The sequence below is a fragment of the Heteronotia binoei genome, chromosome 13, assembly GCF_032191835.1.
Source record: "Heteronotia binoei isolate CCM8104 ecotype False Entrance Well chromosome 13, APGP_CSIRO_Hbin_v1, whole genome shotgun sequence".
NCBI classification, from domain to species: Eukaryota; Metazoa; Chordata; class Lepidosauria; order Squamata; family Gekkonidae; genus Heteronotia; species Heteronotia binoei.
The window spans coordinates 22,441,483-22,464,587 of NC_083235.1; the positions used below are offsets into that span (position 1 = coordinate 22,441,483).

Consider the following 23,105-nt stretch of genomic DNA (forward strand, 5'->3'; position numbering starts at 1 on the left):
TGCAAGTGGAAGAGTGGGGAATCAAACCCAGTTCTCCCAGATAGGAGTCCACACACTTAACCACTACACTAAACTGGCTCTCAAAGTAGGATTTTTGCTCACAAGACTCCACAGCTTAGAGGGAATATTGGTGGGATGGGGGCTTCAAGAGCCACATGTGGTTCTCAAGTCACGGTTTGGCCGCCCTAGCTCTAATCCATCACCCGACTGCTCCGTGCAGAGATGCCTTTCAGAAATGCTGAAATCCTGCCAGTGAGCAATTTCGGAGGGGGAATCAGTAGCTGGATTTATTTCTTAGCTTCATCTTCCTTTGCTGCCAGATTTCTACTCAGTGGGCTTTTGGAGACTTTGAAATAGCTTTATGCTCCTTTGGACTGAGGCATTTGTGCCTGAAAATCTTGCATCAGCTCAAAACCAGTTTTTGAAATCTGGTCAGGGAGAATGTGTGTGTACAGAGACCGAGAAGAATGACTCCTGGAAGCTATTGCAGCAGAGCTAAGATGAGTTTTTGCATGAAGTAATTGCATGGTCTGCTTAGGGAAGTGGTGAGTAGGGACGGGGAGCGCAAACCAAATTACAAACTGAAGTTCATCACAAACTGGGGCCCAGTTCAAGATGATTCCCGAAGCTCCATTCGTGCAATCTTGCCGTCACGAACCCCATGAACCTCCCACAAACCACCCCGATGGGTCTGTGTGGTTTCATGTCAACAGACATGCTGGCAGAGGGGGCTTGGAGAAGGCATTTAAAGAGACCATGGATCCCTTTAAATGGGATCCAGCCAGGATCTGTGGGTAATTAACACCAAAGGGTGATTAACACATGGAATTCACTGCCACAGGAGGTGGCGGCGGCTACAAGCATAGTCAGCTTCAAGAGGGGACTGGATCAACATATGGAGCAGAGGTCCATCAGCGGCTATTAGCCACAGCCTATTGTTGGAACTCTCTGTCTGGGGCAAGCGATGCTCTGTATTCTTGGTACTTGGGAGGGGCAACAGTGGGAGGGCTTCTAGTGTCCTGGCCTCACTGATGGACCCCCTGGTTTTTTTGGCCACTGTGTGACACGGAGTGTTGGACTGGATGGGCCATTGGCCAGCTCCAATATGGCTTCTCTTACGTCCTTATGTAATGGTGCACTCACCATTGTGCAGGGGAGGGACATGTGTACAGGAGGCAAGCGAGGTATGTGGGCTGATGGGCCAGTCGTAGTAGACCCCCCTGGAAGTCGGGTCTAGCAGCTGCCCCACCTCAGCATACACTGACCCTGGACACAAAGGACATCACTGGGGGTTTTAAGACCCCGCCCCTTCCCGCCTTCACGTTCACTGATGTCTCATCTTCTCTTGCGAGTCCTTTTTAAACAGGAATTTCCAACAAACACAAACAACCCTCCAGTCTCTTTTTCTCCCCCTCCTTTTTATTTGTTGTCGCTCTCCATTCCTTTCCTTTTATTTAAGTTTCTTTTTTTACATGCGCATAGTTTGGATTCTGCATTGGAATATGGAGCTGTTATAATAAGAATCGAGTTCAAGAAACAAACGAAAGAAAAACAAAAAAAAGAGAAAGTTACTGCATGGTAGAAAAAAGTACGCCCGAGGTACAAACACATACAGAGTTCCACGGACCAAATGTGTTGGCAGAGGGGATATTTACAGGTTAGAGGGGGGGGGGGGAGGGCAGGCGGGCCAGAGACGGGATCCCGCCAGAGCCACCCCAGGTTGGTTGCTTTTCGCAAAACATGGCAGGGGGCAAATAAGAGAACTCCAAGCCTCAACCGCCTCTGTTCAGCCAGGTCAGCGGTCGTGGGGGAAGCTATCGGAGCACTGGACAAAGATGTCATTAGCCGAAAGACACGGAGGGCACGTTCTCAGCTACGACCCATTCATTTATATTGGGGAGGAAAGGGAGAGCAAAACTGAGGCCTGAAGTGCAGGGTCAGGTGCTGACAGACCAGGCTTCACACTGAAGCAGAAGTTAGAAGAGACAGCGGGGCCTGAGCTGCTCTGCCGTGAGCTCCAGGACTTTCTTCCTTTTCTTCCGACAGCTCCCAACTCGCCTCTCCTTTTACCAAGAAAACCCTGGGTGCTCAGAGTCAAGGGCTGCGGTCAGCTTTCTCTACAGCCCATCAATGACAATAGGCACAGTCACGGCATCTTCGCACTGGACGGGGTGGGGGGTGGGGATCTTGAAATTAATCGGAACACCATGCCGCCCTTTGCCTAATGTTATTAGAGCGCCTCTTTCCCTGTGGGCCTCCTAGGCTGACCCCTGTCCTTAAAAGAACTGCTCAAAGACTGAACTGTTCCAAGGCCTCCAAGCAACTGGTGAATCCGAGGAGAGGAATCGTCCCACTACCCTCTTCTACACCTCATTAGGCAAGACCAGCGTTCCCTCTAAGCTGAGTTAGTGTGAGCTAGCTCCAGATCACACATTTTTGTCTTAGCTCAGGAAGGGTGGCCCCTGAGCAAACTGACTTAGGCAATAGCTCACAAGCTTCAATGCCGGTAGCTCCCAAAGTAGAATTTTTGCTCACAAGACTCCACAGCTTCGAGGGAGCGCTGGGTAAGACCATCACCAGCACTTGCGTACTCCAAGAACCCGTCTAGGCACTTGGCAAAGGTAGATGGGGAAGCCCTCCCTAAAACGCAGCTCACCAAACTATGGGGGGGGGGGGACCCACAGCTCAATCTTCCTGCCAATCAAAAATTCCCTGCACTTAGAAAATGAACATGTTGCAGCAAAAGCTGGCTAGAACTTTTCTCCCCAGCACTGTAGTTTTCCAAGGGCATGTTTTGTTTTTAAAAATGGACGCCGTTCGGGCATGCAAACTTTCCCTGCCTGGATTCCAAAGTGACACAGTCCTTTAGAAGGACATTTAACTCATGCTTATTCTGAAAGGGTCAACCAGCCTCGGTTCCATTTGCAGTCACAACAACTGCAAGCTGCACAATCTCTAACTGCTCTGTTATGGGGGCTGAATGAATCCATGCAGAGTTTGGCAGGCGCACAGGCATTAACCGTTTGCTTCACCGTGCCTTTGACTTGTCTCCCAGCCCACATTTTTACAATATGATCGCTCCAGTGACAGCAGTTTACACTGCTGCTTCCAGTACTCCAGTTCTATCCCGCCCCACATGCACAAGATCATGGAGTTAGGCAGCAGCCGAAAGCAATTTTTGGAGGGAGGGGTGTTCAAATGTTCAACAAGGGGTGATGGCCTCAGGTTGGGTGGGTGGCCGGCCCAGCCCTTTCAATTACACTGCTTTCATGGACGCTTGTCGAATTTACATCCTGACAACTCTTTCCGGCGGTGCTACTCGACCGCAAGTCACAAACGACTGGTGAACCCCAGCAACAGCTGACTAGTTCAAAGCTGCAATTCACAAATAATCTTCAAAAGAAAAGGTACCTGAAAGCCTGGCCTCCCAAGAAATACAGTCAAGATCTCTGCAAAATGAGAATGCGCTGCAGTTCAAGAGACAAGACAATCTGCACGGGCTTAGAGGTATGCTATTATGACTCGGATGGGCGCTACCGTTCCCAACTGGTCCTGGTGCCCAGACAAGGTACAGGCCCACCAACCTTTGCTCTCCTGCTTCAGGGGAACCTGCACAACCTCAGCTGCAAACATCAATGGGTGTGCGCCAGTCGTGTAGCGAGACAGGCTCCCTGATTAGCTATACCTGGTAGAGGGAACCTCCTTTCAGATCCTCATTGCCGAACTGTTCTTAGAGGAAGCGCCGCCTAGGATGCACTGCAAGTTTTCCATGCTCTAGAACACAAAGGCTTGCTTTTGGGTCTGCCTAGCATCCAGAATACGCATCCCTTACAAGCAAAGAGCAAAGGTTCAGCCCCCAGCAGGAGGGAAGGAAGTGCAACTGAACTTACAATGCACCCCCATGACCAAAAGAGGGGAAGGATGCCCGCCATATTGCAACAAATGCTTAACCCAACAAGCAAGGCTGTGGTTGCCAGGAGTGGTCCACAGTTAACGGTGACAACCACCAAGGGAGGACTCGGTTTCAGCACCCGATCATGCTATCGCTATTGCTCAGGAGGGATAACATTTGGCAGACCACCGACTGCAGCTGACCCAGTTTAATGCCACAGCAGTTAAGAAACGGTGACGGATCTGGTTAAAGGAGGAGGAGGGGCTGAGTGGAGAGCACACGCTTATCCATGCAAGGGGTTGGGCTCGTGAGGGAATGTCAGCCACCTGGCGCAGGAGTCTCGCAGAGCTAACCTCTTCCTCCTGAGGAAAGGGGGCGCTGTTGGTTTAGCGTGTCTCCGAAGCCAGCTGGGAATCACGTCGCTTGTACGGGAATGAGACTCTTTGCCTCCCCCTAAAAACCGACGGACTCGGTCACACCCTCAGCTGACGAAGAGCGATTTCAGCCACTATTTTAAAAACTGGCTGCAGCAATCGCCTCGGCAGTCACGTCGCTGGCTTGGCAGTGAGAAGCCTTACCTAGGCTGCTTGGCAAGAGTGGGGCTGGGGGGGGGGTAGGCTCAGTCCCACCAGGACACTGAGGCCGTTCAGCCACCGGCACTCAGTGAAGGAAGTCCGCGAGGCGGTGGGGAAGAGGTCGCTCTCGTTCTCTGCAACTCAGGGATGGGGGCAGGCAGTGGGTGCTGTGTGATGTCGACGTCGTAGACTCTAACGCTTTGCATTTATCATTATTGAGATTATTACTAGTTGTATTGATGGTCGCGTTCATGTCACACCCTTCTCTAGCCGGGGGGGTGGCTCCCTCCCTGTGCGGATGGTGCTGAGTCGATGGTATCGAAGACTTTGGAGTTTCGTTACGTCGGGGACCTGCCGGTGAAAACAGAAATGGCATCAGAGGCAGGCTCGGGGTGAGGCACTTTGAAGTGTGTGTGAAAAATCAATCCAACACTCACAATAAAGGAGGATTCTACTTCGCACCTAAACAGAATAGTGCAAATGAATGGTGTTTGCAGAGGGCTGCCCAGATCACAGACATATGCACAAATTTAATGTCAGCAATGGATCCACATATACACAACACACACACACACACACACAGGGCTTTTTTGTAGCAGGAATTCCCTTGCATATTAGGCCACACCCCCTTAATGTAGCCAATCCTCCAAGAGCTTACAGTAGGCCGGAGAGGAAGAGTTCTGTAAGCTCTTGGAGGATTGGTTACATCATAGGGGTGTGGCCTAATATGCAAAGGAGTTCCTGCTACAAAAAAAGGCCTGTATGTAAATGCATCCAGTAGAACTTCCTGAACTCCTAGAAGAATGGAAATCCTTGTTTAGCATCTGCCAAGTACACCCTAGTTTGACAGACCACCTGCATTCAGATGTTTAGCCTGGAGAGGAGGCAGCTGAGAGGTGATATGATCACCATCTTCAAGTACTTTAAGGGCTGTCATATAGAGGATGGTGTGGAATTGTTTTCTGTGGCCCCGGAAGGTAGGACCAGAACCAATGGGTTGAAATTAAATCAAAAGCGTTTCCAGCTCAACAATAGGAAGAACTTCCTGACAGTGAGAGCAGTTCCTCAGTGGAACAGGCTTCCTCGGGAGGTGGTGGGCTCTCCTTCCTTGGAGGTTTTTAAACAGAGGCTAGATGGCCATGTGACAGCAATCCGAATCCTGTGAATTTAGGGGGAGGTGTTTGTGAATTTTCTGCATTGTGCAGGGGGTTGGACTAGATGACCATGGAGGTCCCTTCCAACTCTATGATGTCACAGATCCCCAGGGTTTGGTCAAACCAAGGTTTATGGTGAAGTCTGAATACAGCCTGGATGCCAGTAGGCTTGCCAGGTCACACCCAGCAACCCCCAGGAGTCATTAAAGCATGGTGACAGGTGGGCCAGCATCACCCTGGCAACATGATGTGACTTCTAGTTAAAACTGGAAGTGATGTCATGGGACACTCTAGGATTCACAAAAAAACCTCTATCATGTTGCGGGAGACTTGGAAACCCTGGTTTGCCGGGGAGAAGTTCGGATATGACTGACCCAGAAGAGAGTGGATAAGACTCGGCTTGGGCCAGGGGCTCTTCCCTCTTTGTACCCTGCCCTTTGGTTCTGCCTTGTTCACACCAAGTCAAGGTGCTGGCAAGTGCTCACCTTGTTCCCACAAAGGCAGTGCTATTCCACATTGCCGTTCTGATTGTGCTGGCTTTCAGGCGTGCTTGCCTCCTCCTCACATGGCGAGAGCTCATCGATGGATGTCTGGTTAGTGATTCCTAAAAAAGAGATAGTGGCAGTTAGTACTGGGGCGGGAGGACAGATACGTAGGCCAAAGGGAGATAAAATGGCAAAGGAGGTACAGGTATGGTGAGGCCAAATGGCTCACAAAGGTCTGGAAAGGAGTCAAAAGGAATAGGTGGGAGTATCTTTATGGAGTCAAGGAAAGAGAGATCAAGTGGTGATTCCTAGCCCAAAAGATGTCCACCTTTTCTTCTATTCAGCCCTGGCTCCCACCTGGTGGAACTCTCTGACAAATAACATCTATGGGACAATTGTGCGGCAAAATTGGGGTGAACTCTGTATAATGTAGACATTTTTTAAAAAACTGAGATTAAAAATAGGAGTGAACTCAAGTGTAGTGTAGAATGTCAGTTCAGGGACAGGGTTGAACCAGGATTAAAGTCTAGTGTAGAAAGACAGAGACATTTTAAGGCAGAGAAAAGTGGGATATAAAAAACTACTCGGGAGGCTGCTTTCCCTTTTTTTTAAGCTCAAAATTGCCCTCTTCCAAAGCAGGAAGGCAGACAGAGTTGGCCCTCATATCAGATGTGCTGATTCATACAATATATACTTAAATGCACCATCTCACTTGTCTAAGGCTGTGAACAGGCCAAGAAAAAAAATTCCCTGTCCTTTTACCAGAGGCTTAACATGTGAAAATGGACAGCAAAAGTTTTTCATGACATGGAAGCAGATAACATCGTCTGATCACTGCTGCAGATCAAACTAATATTACAGGTACAGCTAAAGAGACCAGTTTAAAAGTTGGCAACCATGTATTTGTCCCTTCAAATAGTCTTGATAGTCGAGGTGAAGAATAATCAGAGCCCAGACTGGAAAGTTACTAGGTGAGAACACTGAATTTTGGGGGGACCTAAGCTGCTGGTCATAATTCACACCACGAGCCCTTTGGTCCTCTGTACATAACTACTCAGGCTGTTGACAGCAGCAACACAGAGAACGTGACCGGTCCACCAAGAGTCCAGATCCCAACTGCCCACAGAAATCTTCCCTCATGTAGTTCATTGTGATAAGTCCAAAACTGGACATCCGTCAGAGTTCTCTCAGCACTCCAGGGGTGGAATTCTAGCAGGAGCTCCTTTGCATATTAGGCCACACACCCCTGATGTAGCCAATCCTCCAAGAGCTTACCAAAAAGAACCTTGTAAGCTCTTGGAGGACTGGCTACATCAGGGGGTGTGGCCTAAGATGCAAAGGAAGTCCTGCTAGAATTCCACCCCTGCAGCACTCCAAATTCACAATCATTGTGAGAATCAGGGCTTTTTTCTGGGGGAATGTGGCGGAGGGGAGTTTCAGAACCTCTTCATGGAAACAAAATTCTCAAAAATTGTTTATAAGTTCATGAGGGGCACCTGTGTATGTTTCTCCTTCATTTCCCTCTTGAGAGTTCTTTTTGCAGAGAAAAAAAAAAGCCCTGGTAAGAACCCTTCTCACATGGGGTTCCCATCAGCCCTTCTGTCTGCAAGTAGACAGAACTGTCTCCCTCCGACACTTTACTGGAGACAACCTCTTCTGCAGATGGTGGGATGGCAGATATGTGAAATATGCTACCCTAGGAAAACTTGTATTACTTCCCTAAAGCCAACAACCCCAGCATCGATTTTGCAACAGGATGTTAACATTCCTATCACAAGCAAAACCCACATTCGGACAATGGTTCAGTAAGCAAAACAGAATTTTCAGAGTGGGTGGAGGGGAGTCATCACCTGCGACTCCTCGAGCGCTTTCATCAGCGCTGCCTTCGCACCATCCTCAACATCCACTGGAGTGACTTTGTGACCAACACTGAAGTCCTCAAGCGGGCGGAAGTTACCAGTATTGAGGCACTGCTGCTGAAGACGCAGCTGCGCTGGGCAGGGCATATTTCTAGGATGGAAAACCACCGCCTTCCCAAGATTGCCCTGTATGGCGAACTCTCCACCGGCCATCGAAATAGAGGGGCACCAAAGAAGAGGTACAAGGACTCCTTGAAGAAATCCCTTGGCACCTGTCGCATCAACCATCACCAGTGGTCTGACCTAGCCTCAGATCGCAAAGCATGGAGACACACCATCCACCAGGCTGTCTCTTCCTTTGAGAACGCACGCATAGCTGGTCTTGAGGACAAAAGGAGATTGAGAAAGAATCGCACTGCTACAGCACCAACCCTAAATCAGACTTTTCCCTGCAGCCACTGTGGCCGGACCTGCCTGTCCCGCATTGGTCTTGTCAGCCACCAGCGAGCCTGCAGCAGACGTGGACTATTGCACCCTTCTTAAATCTTCGTTCGCGAAGCCAAGCCGAGAGAGAGGGAGGGGGTGCTGAAGTTCGAGATTTTTTGCCCCAATGCCTTTGACTGGAGACCCCAATAGGCACTCCCTATGAGGAATACCAAATCAAAAGCGAGGAACGTCACTGCCCTTCCCCTATATTTTGCCCTGTTGCCTGTCCATACCGCTGGCTGCTCGCTCCTTCCACTTCTGCTTGTTCTCTTGGATGTACTTTGACCAAGTGGAGCGGAAGCTGTTGATGTCTGCATTGATGTCTCCCAGCTCAGCGTGCTCATCCACGGAAGGCTGACGCCAACTAGAACTGAGGAAGAGTGCAGATACGCAGTGAGGACAGCTTGTAAAACTTCAGAAGGGCCACTGGGGGCAGTATAGAGCTATTCCTGGAACTCACTTGTCCTCCCTTTCTTCTTACGCTTGGTCCTCTCTCCCACCAGTATCAGGATCAACTGATATTCTCTGAGCCAGAGAGGCATTTCAAAGCTGTGACTCTGGTTCTGAGCTATGGCAGATGACACGATCTGCATCGATAAAGCTTTGGACGATCCATTCAGTAGAAGCATCTTTGTCCATGGCTTTACTGAACTAATAGCAGTCAGAGCACAGACCAGAATATTATCAGATGAGGGCAATAAGTTTTGGGGGAACCTACGCTGTTGGGTCAAAACTTGACACATCTCTCCCATCCTCCTGAGCACAAACAAGCTGCATACAAAGTAGGGTTGTGCATTCAGGTGTATCCAAACAGGAAAAATAGTCAGAAAATACCTTATCAGTATTTTTTTGGCTATTATTTCAGGGGGATATCGGGAGGGTAATTTTTGACTATTCACCATAGACCATCCTGGATAATCCTGGGGAAAAAAATGGGTTTATCTGGGAAAGCTGGATAGCTGCAGTTAAACAGCACTTAAAGAGACTGAAGTCCCTTTAAATGCCCTTCTTGATGAAGTTGCAGCTTTACAAACACATTTTAAAGGGACCATGGCACCTTTAAATGCCTTTGGAAGTGGGGGGGGGGGCACTGAGTTTTGCTGGTCCTGCAAAAATGCTCCCAACTTTCAGTTTCCACTGCAGAGACTCTCTGGTTTTATTCTCCCCTCCTTTTTTCTCATTTGAAAACAATGGAAGATGCGGGCACCTGCTTTCAGGGACCATAGAACTGGACCCCCGATTCAACCTTTTGAAATTTGGGAGGGTCTTCTGAGCGCAGAGTGTTAAAGCTGCAGTACTGCAGTCCTAAACTCTACCCATGACTGAGTTAGATCCCCGGCAGAAGCTGGATTTTCAGGTAGCTGGCTCGAGGTTGACTCAGCCTTCCATCTTTCCGAGGTTGGTAAAATGAGTACCCAGCTTGCTGGTGGGAAAGCGTAGATGACTGGGGAAGGCAATGGCAAACCACCCTGTAAAAAGTCTGCTGTGAAAACGTTGTGAAAGCAATGTCACCCCAGAGTCGGAAACGACCGGTGCTTGCACAGGGGACCTTTCTTTTTTTCTGAGAAGAGACACCAGAAGCTATGCTGAAAATCTGGCGTCTCTAACTCAAAAAGTACCCCGTGCCCAGGTTCCTGGATACCCCCAGACAGATTACCTGTTGACTATAATGGTCCCATAGAGTGTAATGGAGCAAAAAATCTGAGATTCCTGAAAAGACCTGAATACCATACCAGTAGTGGAATTTGGATTTTTTTGGGGGGAGGGGGGGTGGAATCCCAAATTTTGGGAGGCCCATTATATCTGAAGTTGAAAAATCCCAGGTTTTCTTTTGTGTACACCCCTAATTTAAAGCATGCAATGGCAAGCCACCTCTGCTCATCTCTTGCCTTGAAAACCCTGTGAGGGTTTTCTTGATTGTGACTTGGCACTTAATTATTTTTATTCTTGAAGAACCTGGTAATTATATTACCCCCACTTAGAATTTGATTAAGAAGTTTCACCAGGGCCAGTTCTACACTAAGGCAGTGGATTTGGGGTGGGAAGAGCAGCCACTACCAACCTCCCTTCCTCTCCTTATTGACCTCAAATCAGGATCTAGAACAGGTAATACACATTTCCTCTGCATCCTGCTCATGCCAAAGATGCGCCACTACAGGCTGCAGATCTGAACAGATCCCTTGTCTTTGCTCAAATCTCCCCCCACCCCACCCCACCATTTGAAATTACTGTTTCATAATATGTGCTTCTAGCTTTTTTGAAGCCCAATTTTCAGACAAAAAAAAAGGTGTTTTTTTTTAAAAAGAACAACAGAATAATAGTTAAGACCTCCAATGACCAGTCTAGTATACTGATGAACAGGGGGCGCTTTGTAGAAAAATAGATGGTGGAGCTCATCCAGGGATTGTTATGCAACTGCACCTACTATTCAATGGACAAGGTGGGGAGGAAAAGGGGGAACCCTCAGAAAGGTTCAGGAGCTGTGCTCCTGTGAGCTCCTGCTGAATCCAAGGTCTGCTGATAAACAGCAAACAGACTGAGAGTTTTAAAAAGTGACCCTGATTAATCAGGTAGCTGATTTTTGGTTTCTAAGACTTTTTTTAATTAAGAAGAAATGCAGATTTATACCCCGCCCTTCTCCCTGAATCAGAGACTCAGAGCGGCTCACGATCTCCTTTACCTTCCTCCCCCACAACAGACAACCTGTGAGGTGGGTGGGGCTGAGAGGGCTCTCACAGCAGCTGCCCTTTCAAGGACAACCTCTGCCAGAGCTATGGCTGACCCAAGGCCATGCTAGCAGGTGCAAGTGGAGGAGTGGGGAATCAAACCCGGTTCTCCCAGATAAGAGTCCGCACACTTAACCTCTACACCAAACTGGCTCTCTACACCAAAGTGCCTCTCTTAAAGAATTATTTTAAAAACTTCATATGGATGGCAAGCATAACTCAGAAAAGATATTCCTTTCTGCGCAAGAGAGAACAGGGAATATTTCAGATCAAAAATACAGGGTGTTTTCGCACTTACGTTTTACTGGCGCGAAGACCCTCCTCACGCCGGCGGATCTGCAGTGATTTCGCACTAGAAGCGCCGGCGCAGCCCAAAGAGCCGGCTACTTCCGTCGCTAAGCCAGCGCAAACGTTTTCCTGCTTCTTGGCAGTTTCCGTTTGCGCTGGCTTAGCGACGGAAGTAGCCGGCGCAATGGGCTGCGCCGGCGCTTCTAGTGCGAAATCACTGCAGATCCGCCGGCGTGAGGAGGGTCTTCGCGCCAGTAAAACGTAAGTGCGAAAACACCCACAGGGATTTTCTCTCCGAAAGCATTTTTTCCCTCCGACACAGATTCCTCCAGGTTATCAACTGAAGCACAGCCGATTAGTTGACTAATTAATTGATTCCTTGAATCATCTTACGGGCTTAAGTAAGTAGGCACTCCCGTATTAGCCAATCTGCTTGGCACAGATGAGGCCACACCAGCAGAGAGGGGAAAGGACATCTTCTTGTGTCAAAAACTGGCATCTCTGCCGAACACTTCCTCCCCAGAGGAGCTCTATGCAAGGTCAAGACTGTGACGGGGTGCATACAGAACACCCTTGGCCCCAAGGCAGTTCGCAACTATAAAGGGGGACGTTTCTATGAAGCCTGACATGGCTGCCAGATGTGCGTCTCGGTGCTCTTCTCCTGGGAGTTCGGGAACACGAAAGCTCTGTCAGAGCTGGCACCTTGAAAGGTTCTGTTTTATCTCACAGGCAGACAAAGAATCCCTTTGGCTCCTCACTTCCTTTCCTGACAGGCAACGCGCAACCACGGAAACGCTCCAAGGCCACCTCAGACGCACAGAGGAGGTCAACAATGAGGGCCCCAAAGGCAGTTGGCAACAATGCCAGTCTTGACTAAGAGAAAAGTCCTGCCCAATTCTTCCTGCAGCAAGTAGCTTTGAAAACTGATATCCCATTAGTGAAAGGTAGTCCCCTGGGCAAGCACCAGGAGTTGTCCTTGAAAAGGAGTTGTCCTTGAAAGAGCAGCTTCTGAGAGAGCCCTCTCAGCCCCACCCACCTCACAGGGGGTCTGTTGTGGGGGGAGAAGACAGAGGAGATTGTGAGCTGCTCTGAGTCTCTGATTCAGAGAGAAGGGTGTGGTATAAATCTGCAGTCTTCTTCTAACCTACCTCATAAGATGTTGAGAGGATAAAATGGAGAAAAGAACAACTCTGGGATTTGCTTTGGGTTCCCACTGCGGATAAAGGCTTTACTTTACTAATCAAGATAGTTTTGGAGGAGAACCGTGTTGATCTCCTGTGGAACATTAGACCTGAGTCCAGCAGCAAAACCAACGAGATTTTCAGGGCAGAAGTCAGTGTCATACATTAGTCACAGTGTTAAGACCAGGGCTTTTTTTGTAGCAGGAACTCCTTTGCCTATTAGGCCACACGCCCCTGATGTAGCCAATCCTCCAAAAGCTTCCAGGGCTCTTCTTGCAGGGCCTACTGTAAGCTCCAGGAGGATTGGCTGCATCAGAGGGGCGTGGCCTAATAGGCAAAGGAGTTCCTGCTACAAAAAAAGCCCTGGTTAAGACTAGGATCTGGGAGACCCAGGCTCAAAGCCCCACTTGTGCCATCGAAGCTCGCTGGCTGACGTTGGGTCCATCACGTGCTTTTAGCCTAACCTACCTCACAGGGTTGCTGTGAAGATAAAATGGAGGAGAGAACAACTATCTAGGCTGCTTTGGTTTCCTACTGGGGAGAAAGGCTTTCGTTTACAAATAATGTTCATTTCAGAGGGCAGTCGTGTCGGGCTACAGTAGAACAGTAAAGATTCGAATCCAGTGACACCTCAGACCAACAACCTTTTCATGGTAGGAGCTTTCGAGAGCCAAAGCACTTTTCTCAGACACAAGGTTTGACTTTTGAAACACGATACCCTGAAGTCTTGTTGGTTTATAAATGAACAACAAACAACCAGGGTACCTGCCATCTGCTGGGCATGGAGCCGGTGTCACTGGTTGTGTGTGGGGGGGTGGGGGGATTTGTGAATTTCCTGCATTGTGCAGGGGGTTGGACTAGATGACCCTGGAGGTACCTTCCAACTCTATTGATTATTTCATGGTTCTTCTGGAGGTCTAATTGCACTGCTTAGCCATGCTTTTAAAAAAACCCTAGTTCGCCACCTAGTGGTGCATAATGCAAAAAGACCTAAAACTTCTGGCTGCCAGACAATCTTAGGATCTCCCGCCTATACTACACACACTGGCATGTGATTATTATTATTATTCCTCCCCTCCCTTCGCCGTGATCAAACCTGCTCTGCTGGCCAGGGGTCTTGTTCTTAGATCCTTCCTCCACCAAGGGAATCACCATCTTCTCTGCCACATCGGTCAGAACTGCAAAGGTGGGCTCCACGATAAAATCAATGAAACCTGCAGAAGGGGAGGGGCATTAGCAACCAATTGATGGGTTCCCCTGCCCCTGCATGCTTTCTGGATCATAAGGACATAAGAGAAGCCATGTTGGATCAGGCCAATAGCTCATCCAGTCCAACACGTTGTTACACAGTGGCCAAAACCCCCCAAAACCCAGGAGGTCCATCAGGTGCCATCAGGAGGTCCACTAGTGGGTCCAGGACATTACAAGCCCTCCCACTGTTGCCCCCTCCCCCCCGCAAACACTAAAAACACAGAGCATCACTGCCACAGGCAGAGAGTTCCATCCTGTGGCTAATAGTTACTGATGGACCTCTGCTCTATACATTTATCCATCTGCCAGGGCAGGATCTCCCCCCTAGTGTTGTGGGTTGTGAGCAGTGTTCCCTCTAAGCTGAGTTAGCATGAGCTAGCTCACAGATTTCTAGCCTCCAGCTCACACATTATTGTCTTCGCTCAGGAAGGATGACCCCAGACCACAATTTATGCAGTAGCTCAATAGCTCACAACCTTAATGCCAGTAGCTCACAAAGCAGAATTTTTGCTCATAAGACTCTGCAGCTTAGAGGAAACATTGACAGGATAAAAAAAATGTGCCAGTGAAAAGCCAGCCCCTCCTGGATATATGAGCATAAGCAAGAAGGCAGGGAAAAGTCCCGACACAAAATGCAGTCTCCTGGCACGCAACTCACCAATCTGCGACTGGGCCACCAGCGTGGAGGTGCGATCACACAGCGGGGAGAAGGGCAGTCCCAGCTCAGCCTCTTTGTCCCCCTGTAGCAAACAAAGCAACATCAGAAACAGCCCTTGGAAACAGACAACGTAAGCCCGGTGGGATGTTAACCCAAGTGCACCACCCGTCAGAGAATGAATGCATAAGCAGCCTCATATATGCAGAACCTGAACTCGGATCCCAGAGGATCTTGGATGTCTGTTGTATGCACAGCTTTGGCTTGTCAATGAAAATGGCCAAGAGATGGGTAGATTTCTTCCCAAGCAGTTAATTCAGATTCCAGCAAAGTCTGCCTTCTCTAAGGGATTCTAAGAGGATAAATATGGGTCATTGCCTGCAAATATGGGTCATTGCTGGCTTGCTGACAGGACGTGAGGAATTTTGGAGGGTCACACAATAGAACCTTGATTAAGGTGCTCCAGAATTCTCATGGCTCCGAAGCTCCTTCCTGCATGCCTTGAGAGATTTTAGCTTGATATCAAAAGAGGGATTCCCTCTAGCCTCTGACTGAGCTAAACCAAGATATCCAGGGGTGCAAAGACATATATCATAGTGTGGAGGGTCATGTTTGGACAACAACGGGTTGTAAGAGTATTCATGGTTGCAGTCATGCCGTGGAACACAGGCCTAGGCCATCTAAGGGAAATTCTGAAGTGGGTGTGGAATCCTGAGAATCTTAATCCTATTTGTTCTGTTTCTAGTCCTCATGGCTACGGGAGAGGGGGGAAATGAAAAGGTACAAGAACTTTCTGCTAAATATAATTGCCTAGAGAGTCCCATGGTGCTAAATGGTAAGCTGCAGTACTGCAGTCCAAACTCTGCTCACAGCCTGAGTTCAATCCCAGCAGAAATTGGGTTCAGGTAGCCAGCTCAAGGTTGACTCAGCCTTCCATCCTTCTGAGGTTGGTAAAATGAGTCCCCAGCATGCTGGGGGTAAAGCGTAGACGACTGCGGAAGGCAATGGCAGACCACCCCGTAAAAAGTCTGCCAAGTCGGTAACGACTCGGTGCTTGCACAAGGGACTACCTTTTCTAGAGATCTTCAGGATGAGGTTTGCAGTAATCCAATGCCTGATAGCTCTTTACTCAAGAAAGCCTCTCCAGCTGAACCCCAGTTCATCTTCAAGAAGATGCTTCCATCAGCATCCTCAAAGTCAGTGTTTCCCAACCTGTCTCTTGGGACCCAAAAATGGGTTGCAAAACCTCTGGGAGTGGCTCAGGCCAGAACCCCTAATGGTCATCCCTGCCCTCTCCATTGCTCTTCTGTATCTTGTAAATCAAGATTTGACTCTGGAATCAGTATCTTCCATGTCACACATTAGTTGGTCTTTTTTCTTCACTGCGTATACATAGTGATGGAATAGACTGTCCTAAAGTCAGTTTCTTAGGATCTTAGTGGGGGGTTAGTGTTGGTGAAAGAATCTATCTTGACCCAGGTTGACAGCTCTGTAATGACAGCTGGTGATCTAGCCGGCATGCTAGGTCACAGTGACCTTATCAGCAGGCTGGTTTGAGCCGGCTGAGGACAGGTGAAGGAACCTGCTGAGTCAGCATGACAATGCACAGCCAGGATTGGCTGACTGGACTATAAATGAACTGTGTCTGCAATGCACAGGTCTCTTTCTGAGAATTGAATTGCTGGCGGAGCGTTTTGTTCCTGTGATCAATATATTGGACTGCATTAGAGAGCACGTATTGTATATACTGTAAATACACTACTTTGGCACTAGTTGCAGGTGTCTGGCTGATTTCTTTCCTGGAGCTCAGTGTCGGGCTCATCACACCGCTCTCTCTGCTAGCGTCCGCACCGACAGTTAGAGGATATAATGGAGAAGGAGAGGGTGGTCAGAGGCTGGAATGTAACCTCCAAATGCAACAGCTGTGTACGTCAGACTGCTGCTTGCACTTACTTCCTTTATGTGTTTGTAATATTAAGCAAGGAAAATTTTGTAATCATATTTGTTGTTCAAAATTTCCTAGTGTCATTACTTAATGTAGCCTGGATAAGAGGTTCCCAACATTTTTGTGTAAAGACCAGTTGCTTAGATTTATACAGTTGATGCAACTGAGTTTTTAACTGAAAAAATTCCATTGGTGATCTATTTGACCCAAATGTCCTATATTGATGATAGAAAGCACGGATATGAGACTTCATTTCGAGGCATTCAGACTTATATTTGTTGCAGAGAAAATCGGAAGCCTTTTATACCCTTTCCTCCTCTTTCCCCTCTTCCTTTTAGTTTATTTTACGGTGTCTGGTTTTTGAAGTTTTTACTTTCTCTGAATGTCTTCTAGTGTTATGCCTAACCAAACTAAAATTTGTAAAGTCAAGAATGCCACTTGCAGGGGGTTCATAGTGTATGCCTATAGTGTTATGTTTACTGGTTTCTCAAAAACACCTGGTTAGCTGTACCAGGTGTCAAGTCATAGATTGCTTAGCGCACACACACACACACAACCCCCCAAAAAAGCTTTGGGCCAGCCTTAGATGGGTCACCACACCATATCAAATTGGACTTGTGGGCCACCATACAGGAAACGTTGGGAACTACTGCTCCAAGTGGTGCATCTCACTAAATATCAGGCAGTCTCACATCTATGTGTGCAGCGTTCCATATAAAAGGGGCACACAACCAATTGATGGGTTCCCCTGCCCCTGCATGCCCTCTGGATCATAAGGACATAAGAGAAGCCATGTTGGATCAGGCCAATAGCCCATCCAGTCCAACACGTTGTTCCCCAGAGAACACTACGATCCAGTTCACAAAACCTTCTGGAAGTACGTGGGCCAAAGGAGGCCAAATTAAAAACAACTAGAGAACAGGCCTTCTCTATAAAGGCACCCCAATGGTGGAACCAGCTGCCGGAAGAGGTGCAGGCCCTACGGGATATTAGCCAATTCCGTAGGGCATGCAAAACCGCCCTCTTCCGGGTAGCCTTCTAAGATGGAACTTGGAATAAACATCATGCCATCATTATTATAACTGAGATAGTAGCACTATAAGATTATATTTTTTTAGATTGTTTTTAGATTATTTAAATATTTAATTGTTACTTGTATTGAATTGTATTATCTTGTTTTATTGTTTAAACATGGCTTTTGCCATATCCTGTAAGCCGCCCTGAGCCTGCCTCGGAGGGGAGGGCAGGGTATAAATAAATTTTATTATTATTACTATTATTATTATTATTATTATTATTACAACCATGCCTCATAGGTTTGCCTTTCCCAAGACTTCCAAAGAGGGAGAGGCCGGCAGTCCCCTCCCCACTTGAAAAGGAGTTGTGAATCACTCATATGTGTGGTCAATATGCGTCTGCCTTTTGTGCGTGAGTACTACTCCCTGAGCATAAAATGGATCAATAGGTTTTCAAATTGCTACTATCGCCAGAGATACCTGTCGGAAGAACTCTTCCATGAGTGCCTTGGTCCATCGGGAATGCACTGTCCATTGCTTGGTGGGGTGGCTGATGTCGGCTGCGTGCAGCAGCAACGAAAGAGCTTTTGCCTTGTCGATCCTGAAAGAAGTCATGTATTTATTGCAAATTAGATGAAAACAAATGGAGGCCCAAATAGTAGTCTCAAGTCAGAATAAAATCATAGTTATCTCAAACATAGCCCATTTTTGACACTGACCAAGTGCATTTCGGCCAATTGGTCTTCTTCGGTGGTCACACAATGTTGTTACACAATGGCTCCAAACATTAAAATAATAATATAGTTATTACTTAAACTTAGACCAAGTAGAAATGTGTGCCCATTGTGATATGTTTACTGGTTTCTCAAACAAATAATTGCTATTGTGACCTAAGGCAAGGTGTTACTCAGAAGCCTCATTTTAAATAACCTGCTAACCTGGTCAAGTACATGAGTCTTGAATGGTAATTCAGTTGTATACCTTCCTCTTCAGGTCCCCAAAAAATTTTTAGAAGCAGTCTGGAGCCAATAGTATGCAATTACATACTACATATTACATAATTACATATTAGATATGGGGAACTTACTGGCAACAAGATGAGGCCTAGGTCAGAATTGCAATGATGTCACTAATGACACAGTGATGTCACTTCAAGAGCACACCAAAAGTGACATCATCACAGCGGTCCATGACACTTTGATATCTGAGCAAAAACTCTATGGTAGAGCCCTTTTTACCATAGAGTTTTCATAGAAATACCAGAGAGTCCCAGGTCACTGGCAATGTATTGTCAGTTCTGGTACACCGGAAGTGGCATCACCATCTCACCAATGAGCTTGCTGTGAGGTGAGCCTAGGCCCTTCCCCATTGCCTCTAAGTCCCCTTGCCAGCCAGCTGATCAATGGCAGGAGACAGCAGCGAGGGGGGGTTTCCAGCCCTGCAGCAGGGGCCTAGCAGTCCTACTGGTGCCTACACTGACAGCAGAGTCCTGCCCTACATCCCCAAAAGCCTGCACATTCCTGCAGAACCCCAAAAGCACATCTTCCTTCCCCTCACTCCCTTACCACAACACAAGCACAGAACCTGCCTATACAAGGACAGCCTTCCAAAGAGAATGAGGGCTTAGCCAAACCACCGACTCCCCTTTCTTCTGTGGACATTTCTAGGGTCAAAAAATGGGTCTTTACAAACATGTGGCTCTCTGCAAATTTTTCAGCAGCTGTTGCGAAAACGTTTAAAGAAGCACTGCCCTCACTTTGGATTGCCTTTGTTTGCTCTCAGTGACCTTGCTAAATTTGATTGGCTGCATTACAGCATTGTGACATCATCGCTGTCAGTACAAATTCCCCAACCAGCTGGGATTATCCACAGGAATTACACAAGAAGCAAAAAAATAAGCTTTAAGGGGGGGGGGGGGAATGTACCAAAGCAGTTGTGGGGGGGGGGCCCTCACCAAATTGCACATGGTGAATGTTCTCTCAACAAAAGGAGGTTCAGGGAACAGTTTTGACTATAACCTCCTGAAAAATAGCTAATTTCTGTTTAAAATCAAATCAAAATTATTTAATTTATACCCTACCTTTCTCCTCAAAGAAGACCCACGCAGCATATATTATTCTCCTCTCATCTATTTTATCCTTACAACAATCCTGTGAGGTAGGTTAGGCTGAGAGAGCGTGATAGGCCCAAGGTCATAGAATCATAGAGTTGGAAGGGACCTCCAGGGTCATCTAGTCCAACCCCCTGCACAATGCAGGAAACCCACAAATACCTACCCCAAATTCACAGGATCTTCATCGCTGTCTAGCCTCTGTTTAAAAACCTCCAAGGAAGAAGAGCCCACCACCTCCCGAGGAAGCCTGTTCCACTGAGGAATCGCTCTAACGGTCAGGAAGTTCTTCCTAATGTTGAGCCGGAAACTCTTTTGATTTAATTTCAACCCATTGGTTCTGGTCCTGCCTTCCGGGGCCACAGAAAACAATTCCACACCATCCTCTATATGACAGCCCTTCAAGTACTTGAAGATGGTGATCATATCACCTCTCAGCCGCCTCCTCTCCAGGCTAAACATGCCCAGCTCCTTCAACCTTTTCCTCAACCTTTTCTCCAGACCCCTCACCATCTTTGTCGCCCTCCTCTGGACCCGTTCCAGGTTGTCTATATCCTTCTTAAAATGTGGTGCCCAAAACTGAACACAATACTCCAGGTGAGGTCTTATCAGAGCAGAGTAAAGCCATATTATCACATCAGGTGATCTGGACACTATACGTCTGTCGCTACAGCCCAAAATTGCATTTGCCTTTTTAGCCACCACATCACACTGTTGACTCATGTTCAGCGTATGATCCACTAAGACCCCTAGATCCTTTTCGCACATACTATTGCTAAGACAAGTCTCCCCCATCCTATAACTATGCATGGGTTTTTTCCTATGGAAATGCAGAACTTTACATTTATCCCTGTTAAAATTCATTTTATTGGTTTTAGCCCAGTTTTCCAGCCTATCAAGGTCATCCTGTATCCCATTTCTGTCTTCTATTGTATTTGCAACCCCTTCCAATTTAACCTTGATCATCCAGTGACCTTCCATGGCAGAGAGGAGATTTAAACCTGTGTTATTTCAGATTCTAGTCCAACACTGTAACCACTTCACCACTCTAGTTCTTCATATGAGAACATGCAGCAGAGTTCTAAACAACATATACAGGCATGTCTACATCAAAAACGCAGGTGTGTGGATAACCACCACCAATAAAATGCAATGGCAGTGTGTGTAAATGAGGTCAAGGAACAGTGAGACCAAGAAATAACTGTATCAAAACAACATGAATGCATTTGCTGTGATTGCCAAAAACTTCAGGATGTCAGCCTCTAAGCAGGGCTTGGGGATCTCCTGGAATTAAAGCTCTTCTCCAGATTACAGAGACCAGTTCCCTGGGAGAAAATGGAGGCTCTATGTCCCTGTCGTCCCCCACCCCCCGCCCCCCAGGTAAAAAGTAAAGGTAGTCTCCTGTGCAAGCACCAGTCATTTCCGTCTCTAGGGTGACATCGCATCACGATGTTTTTCACGGCAGACTTTTTACAGGGTGGTTTGCCATTGCCTTCCCCAGTCCATCTACCCTCAGGGCTCCCCCCCAAATCTGCAGGAGTTTCCCAATCTGGATCTGGCAACTCGACCTCCCCTCCCCCCAATCCTCTGCCAGGAGCCAGGGAGATCTGTCAACTCTATACAAACTACTGCAAGGGAAGAGGGGACATTCTCAGTGTTCACAGAACCAGATAAGAATTATGTAGCAGATTCAGCACAGTACATCTTGGAAAAAGTCATCAGAGCACAGCTGATCAAGCCTGCATAGCTAGCTCCTACAGAAAGGATGATCAGCCTCTCCCACCCTCCCTCTCCCCCTCTCTCCATTCTCATCTTGTGGAATGTTCAGTCCCCTTTTGCAGAAGGTCAGAGAATGCAATATTGCCGGCAGCATCGAGCATTAAACGCTTCAAAGCTATGGAGCCCAATGTGCTCAGAGGAACACAAGGTCACTGATTGGAGCGGAGAAGCGCTGGGAACAAACTCGCTTCCCGAAAGACACCCTCAAGGACAGTTTAGACATGGTGCTTTGCTTGCTCATAATATGCATGAGGCAGCAACGCCATAAAACTTTTTATATCCTCCGCGGAAATTCATGGCTTCGATTATGGGAAAGCCTTGTAAATACGGTTCAGGAATCTTGGCCAAAAAGAAAAAAAAAAGCCAGTGATTTTTAAAAGTTCCCCCAGCACCACTTTCCCCAATACTCCAAATTAATTTTGTTCAGTGGCAGTTGTGAAATTTTATATTTACAAGCCCATTTAATTAATTTGGTAGTAACGCAGTGCTACATAGATACGCTGAGAATCCAGTTTGCTCAGAGCACAAGTTAATGTTGGGACACTGCGGTTATGCAAAAGCTAACTGATTTCATCTAGGCAGCTCGAGTGCTGATGAAGAGAAATTATTTCGCAAAAAGTTGGGCTCGTTTTGAGCTATGCGGATTTTTAATTTTGTAATTAAATTCTTAGAATTAAAAAGAAATATGATATTTGGATTCCACCAAGTTTTTCCGCTTATGAAAGAGAGAGGAGGAACTCACTTGACCAATGGCTTTTTTTGAGCAGAAACACACAGGGACACAGGTCCGGCTGACTTGGTGTCAGGGGTGTAGCCCAATATACAAATAAGCTCCTGCTGGCCTTTTTCTACAAAAAGCCTGTGTGAAACAATGTTGATATCAAGGTGTATGCCTAATATGCAAATGAGTTTCTGCTGGGCTTTTTCTACAAAAAAAGGCCCTGCACTTGACCACCAAAAATGTTATGAGGGGAATCGTGGGATCAGTGGGGGCAAAGGTCACCAGGAAAGGGAGATGCGGTAAAAAGCATAAAAGCCTGTGGATCCAACCTATTGTTCTCGTATCATCAATATATCTGTTTCTCAAGCCAGTCAAATCTGAGGATACTTAAATCCAGAACAGGGCTGGATTAACAATTAGGCACTGGCTTATGGGCCCCACCCCTTTAGGGGCCCCAGGCCAGCTTTTCCTCATGGTTTCCCCCTGTTTGCAGCCCCTCCCAGCCTGCACACACAGCCAACAACTGAGCTGCTCTTTGCCTGACTTGCCTGGTGCGGCTGCTGCTGGTGTTGTCACCAAGTTTGCCTCTCTCTGCCTCTCCCCTGCAACTTCGTAAAGGGGGCTTTTAAGAAGGTGCCGTGGAGGCCATGGGCAGTGAGGTGGGCACTTAGACACTGAAATAATTTGCGAGGGGGCCTCCAAGATTTCAACTGCCTAGAGGCTTCACAGGGTTTAATCCGGCCCTGATCCAGAAATTGGAGACCTAAACAGTTGATAGATCTTTCTATAAACCTGAAAAATGTTTTAGGGTTGCAGTAAATCTGAAACCTAAACAACAACAACAAAAATGCACTGGTGAGAAAGAAGCAGGAAGAGGCTGTGGAAGCTTTCAGAGAAGGAGATAGAAAATAGTTGGGGAGGGAAAACGGGAGCTCTGTGTGGGTCGTTACTTGTTATTACAAAGGGAAAACCACAAAGACTC

General features: G+C 47.4%; 1 protein-coding gene across 1 annotated transcript in view; it reads right to left on the minus strand.

The window, feature by feature from the left end:
- Positions 1-4,088: 4,088 nt before the first annotated feature.
- Positions 4,089-23,105, minus strand: part of PDE1B (phosphodiesterase 1B) — a 230,576-nt gene continuing 211,559 nt past the window's right edge. The window contains 6 exon segments of the mRNA XM_060252161.1: positions 4,089-4,818; positions 6,107-6,225; positions 8,685-8,821; positions 13,743-13,860; positions 14,556-14,637; positions 17,994-18,114. Coding sequence (XP_060108144.1) covers positions 6,128-6,225; positions 8,685-8,821; positions 13,743-13,860; positions 14,556-14,637; positions 17,994-18,114 — 556 coding nt within the window. The 3' untranslated portion in view covers positions 4,089-4,818; positions 6,107-6,127.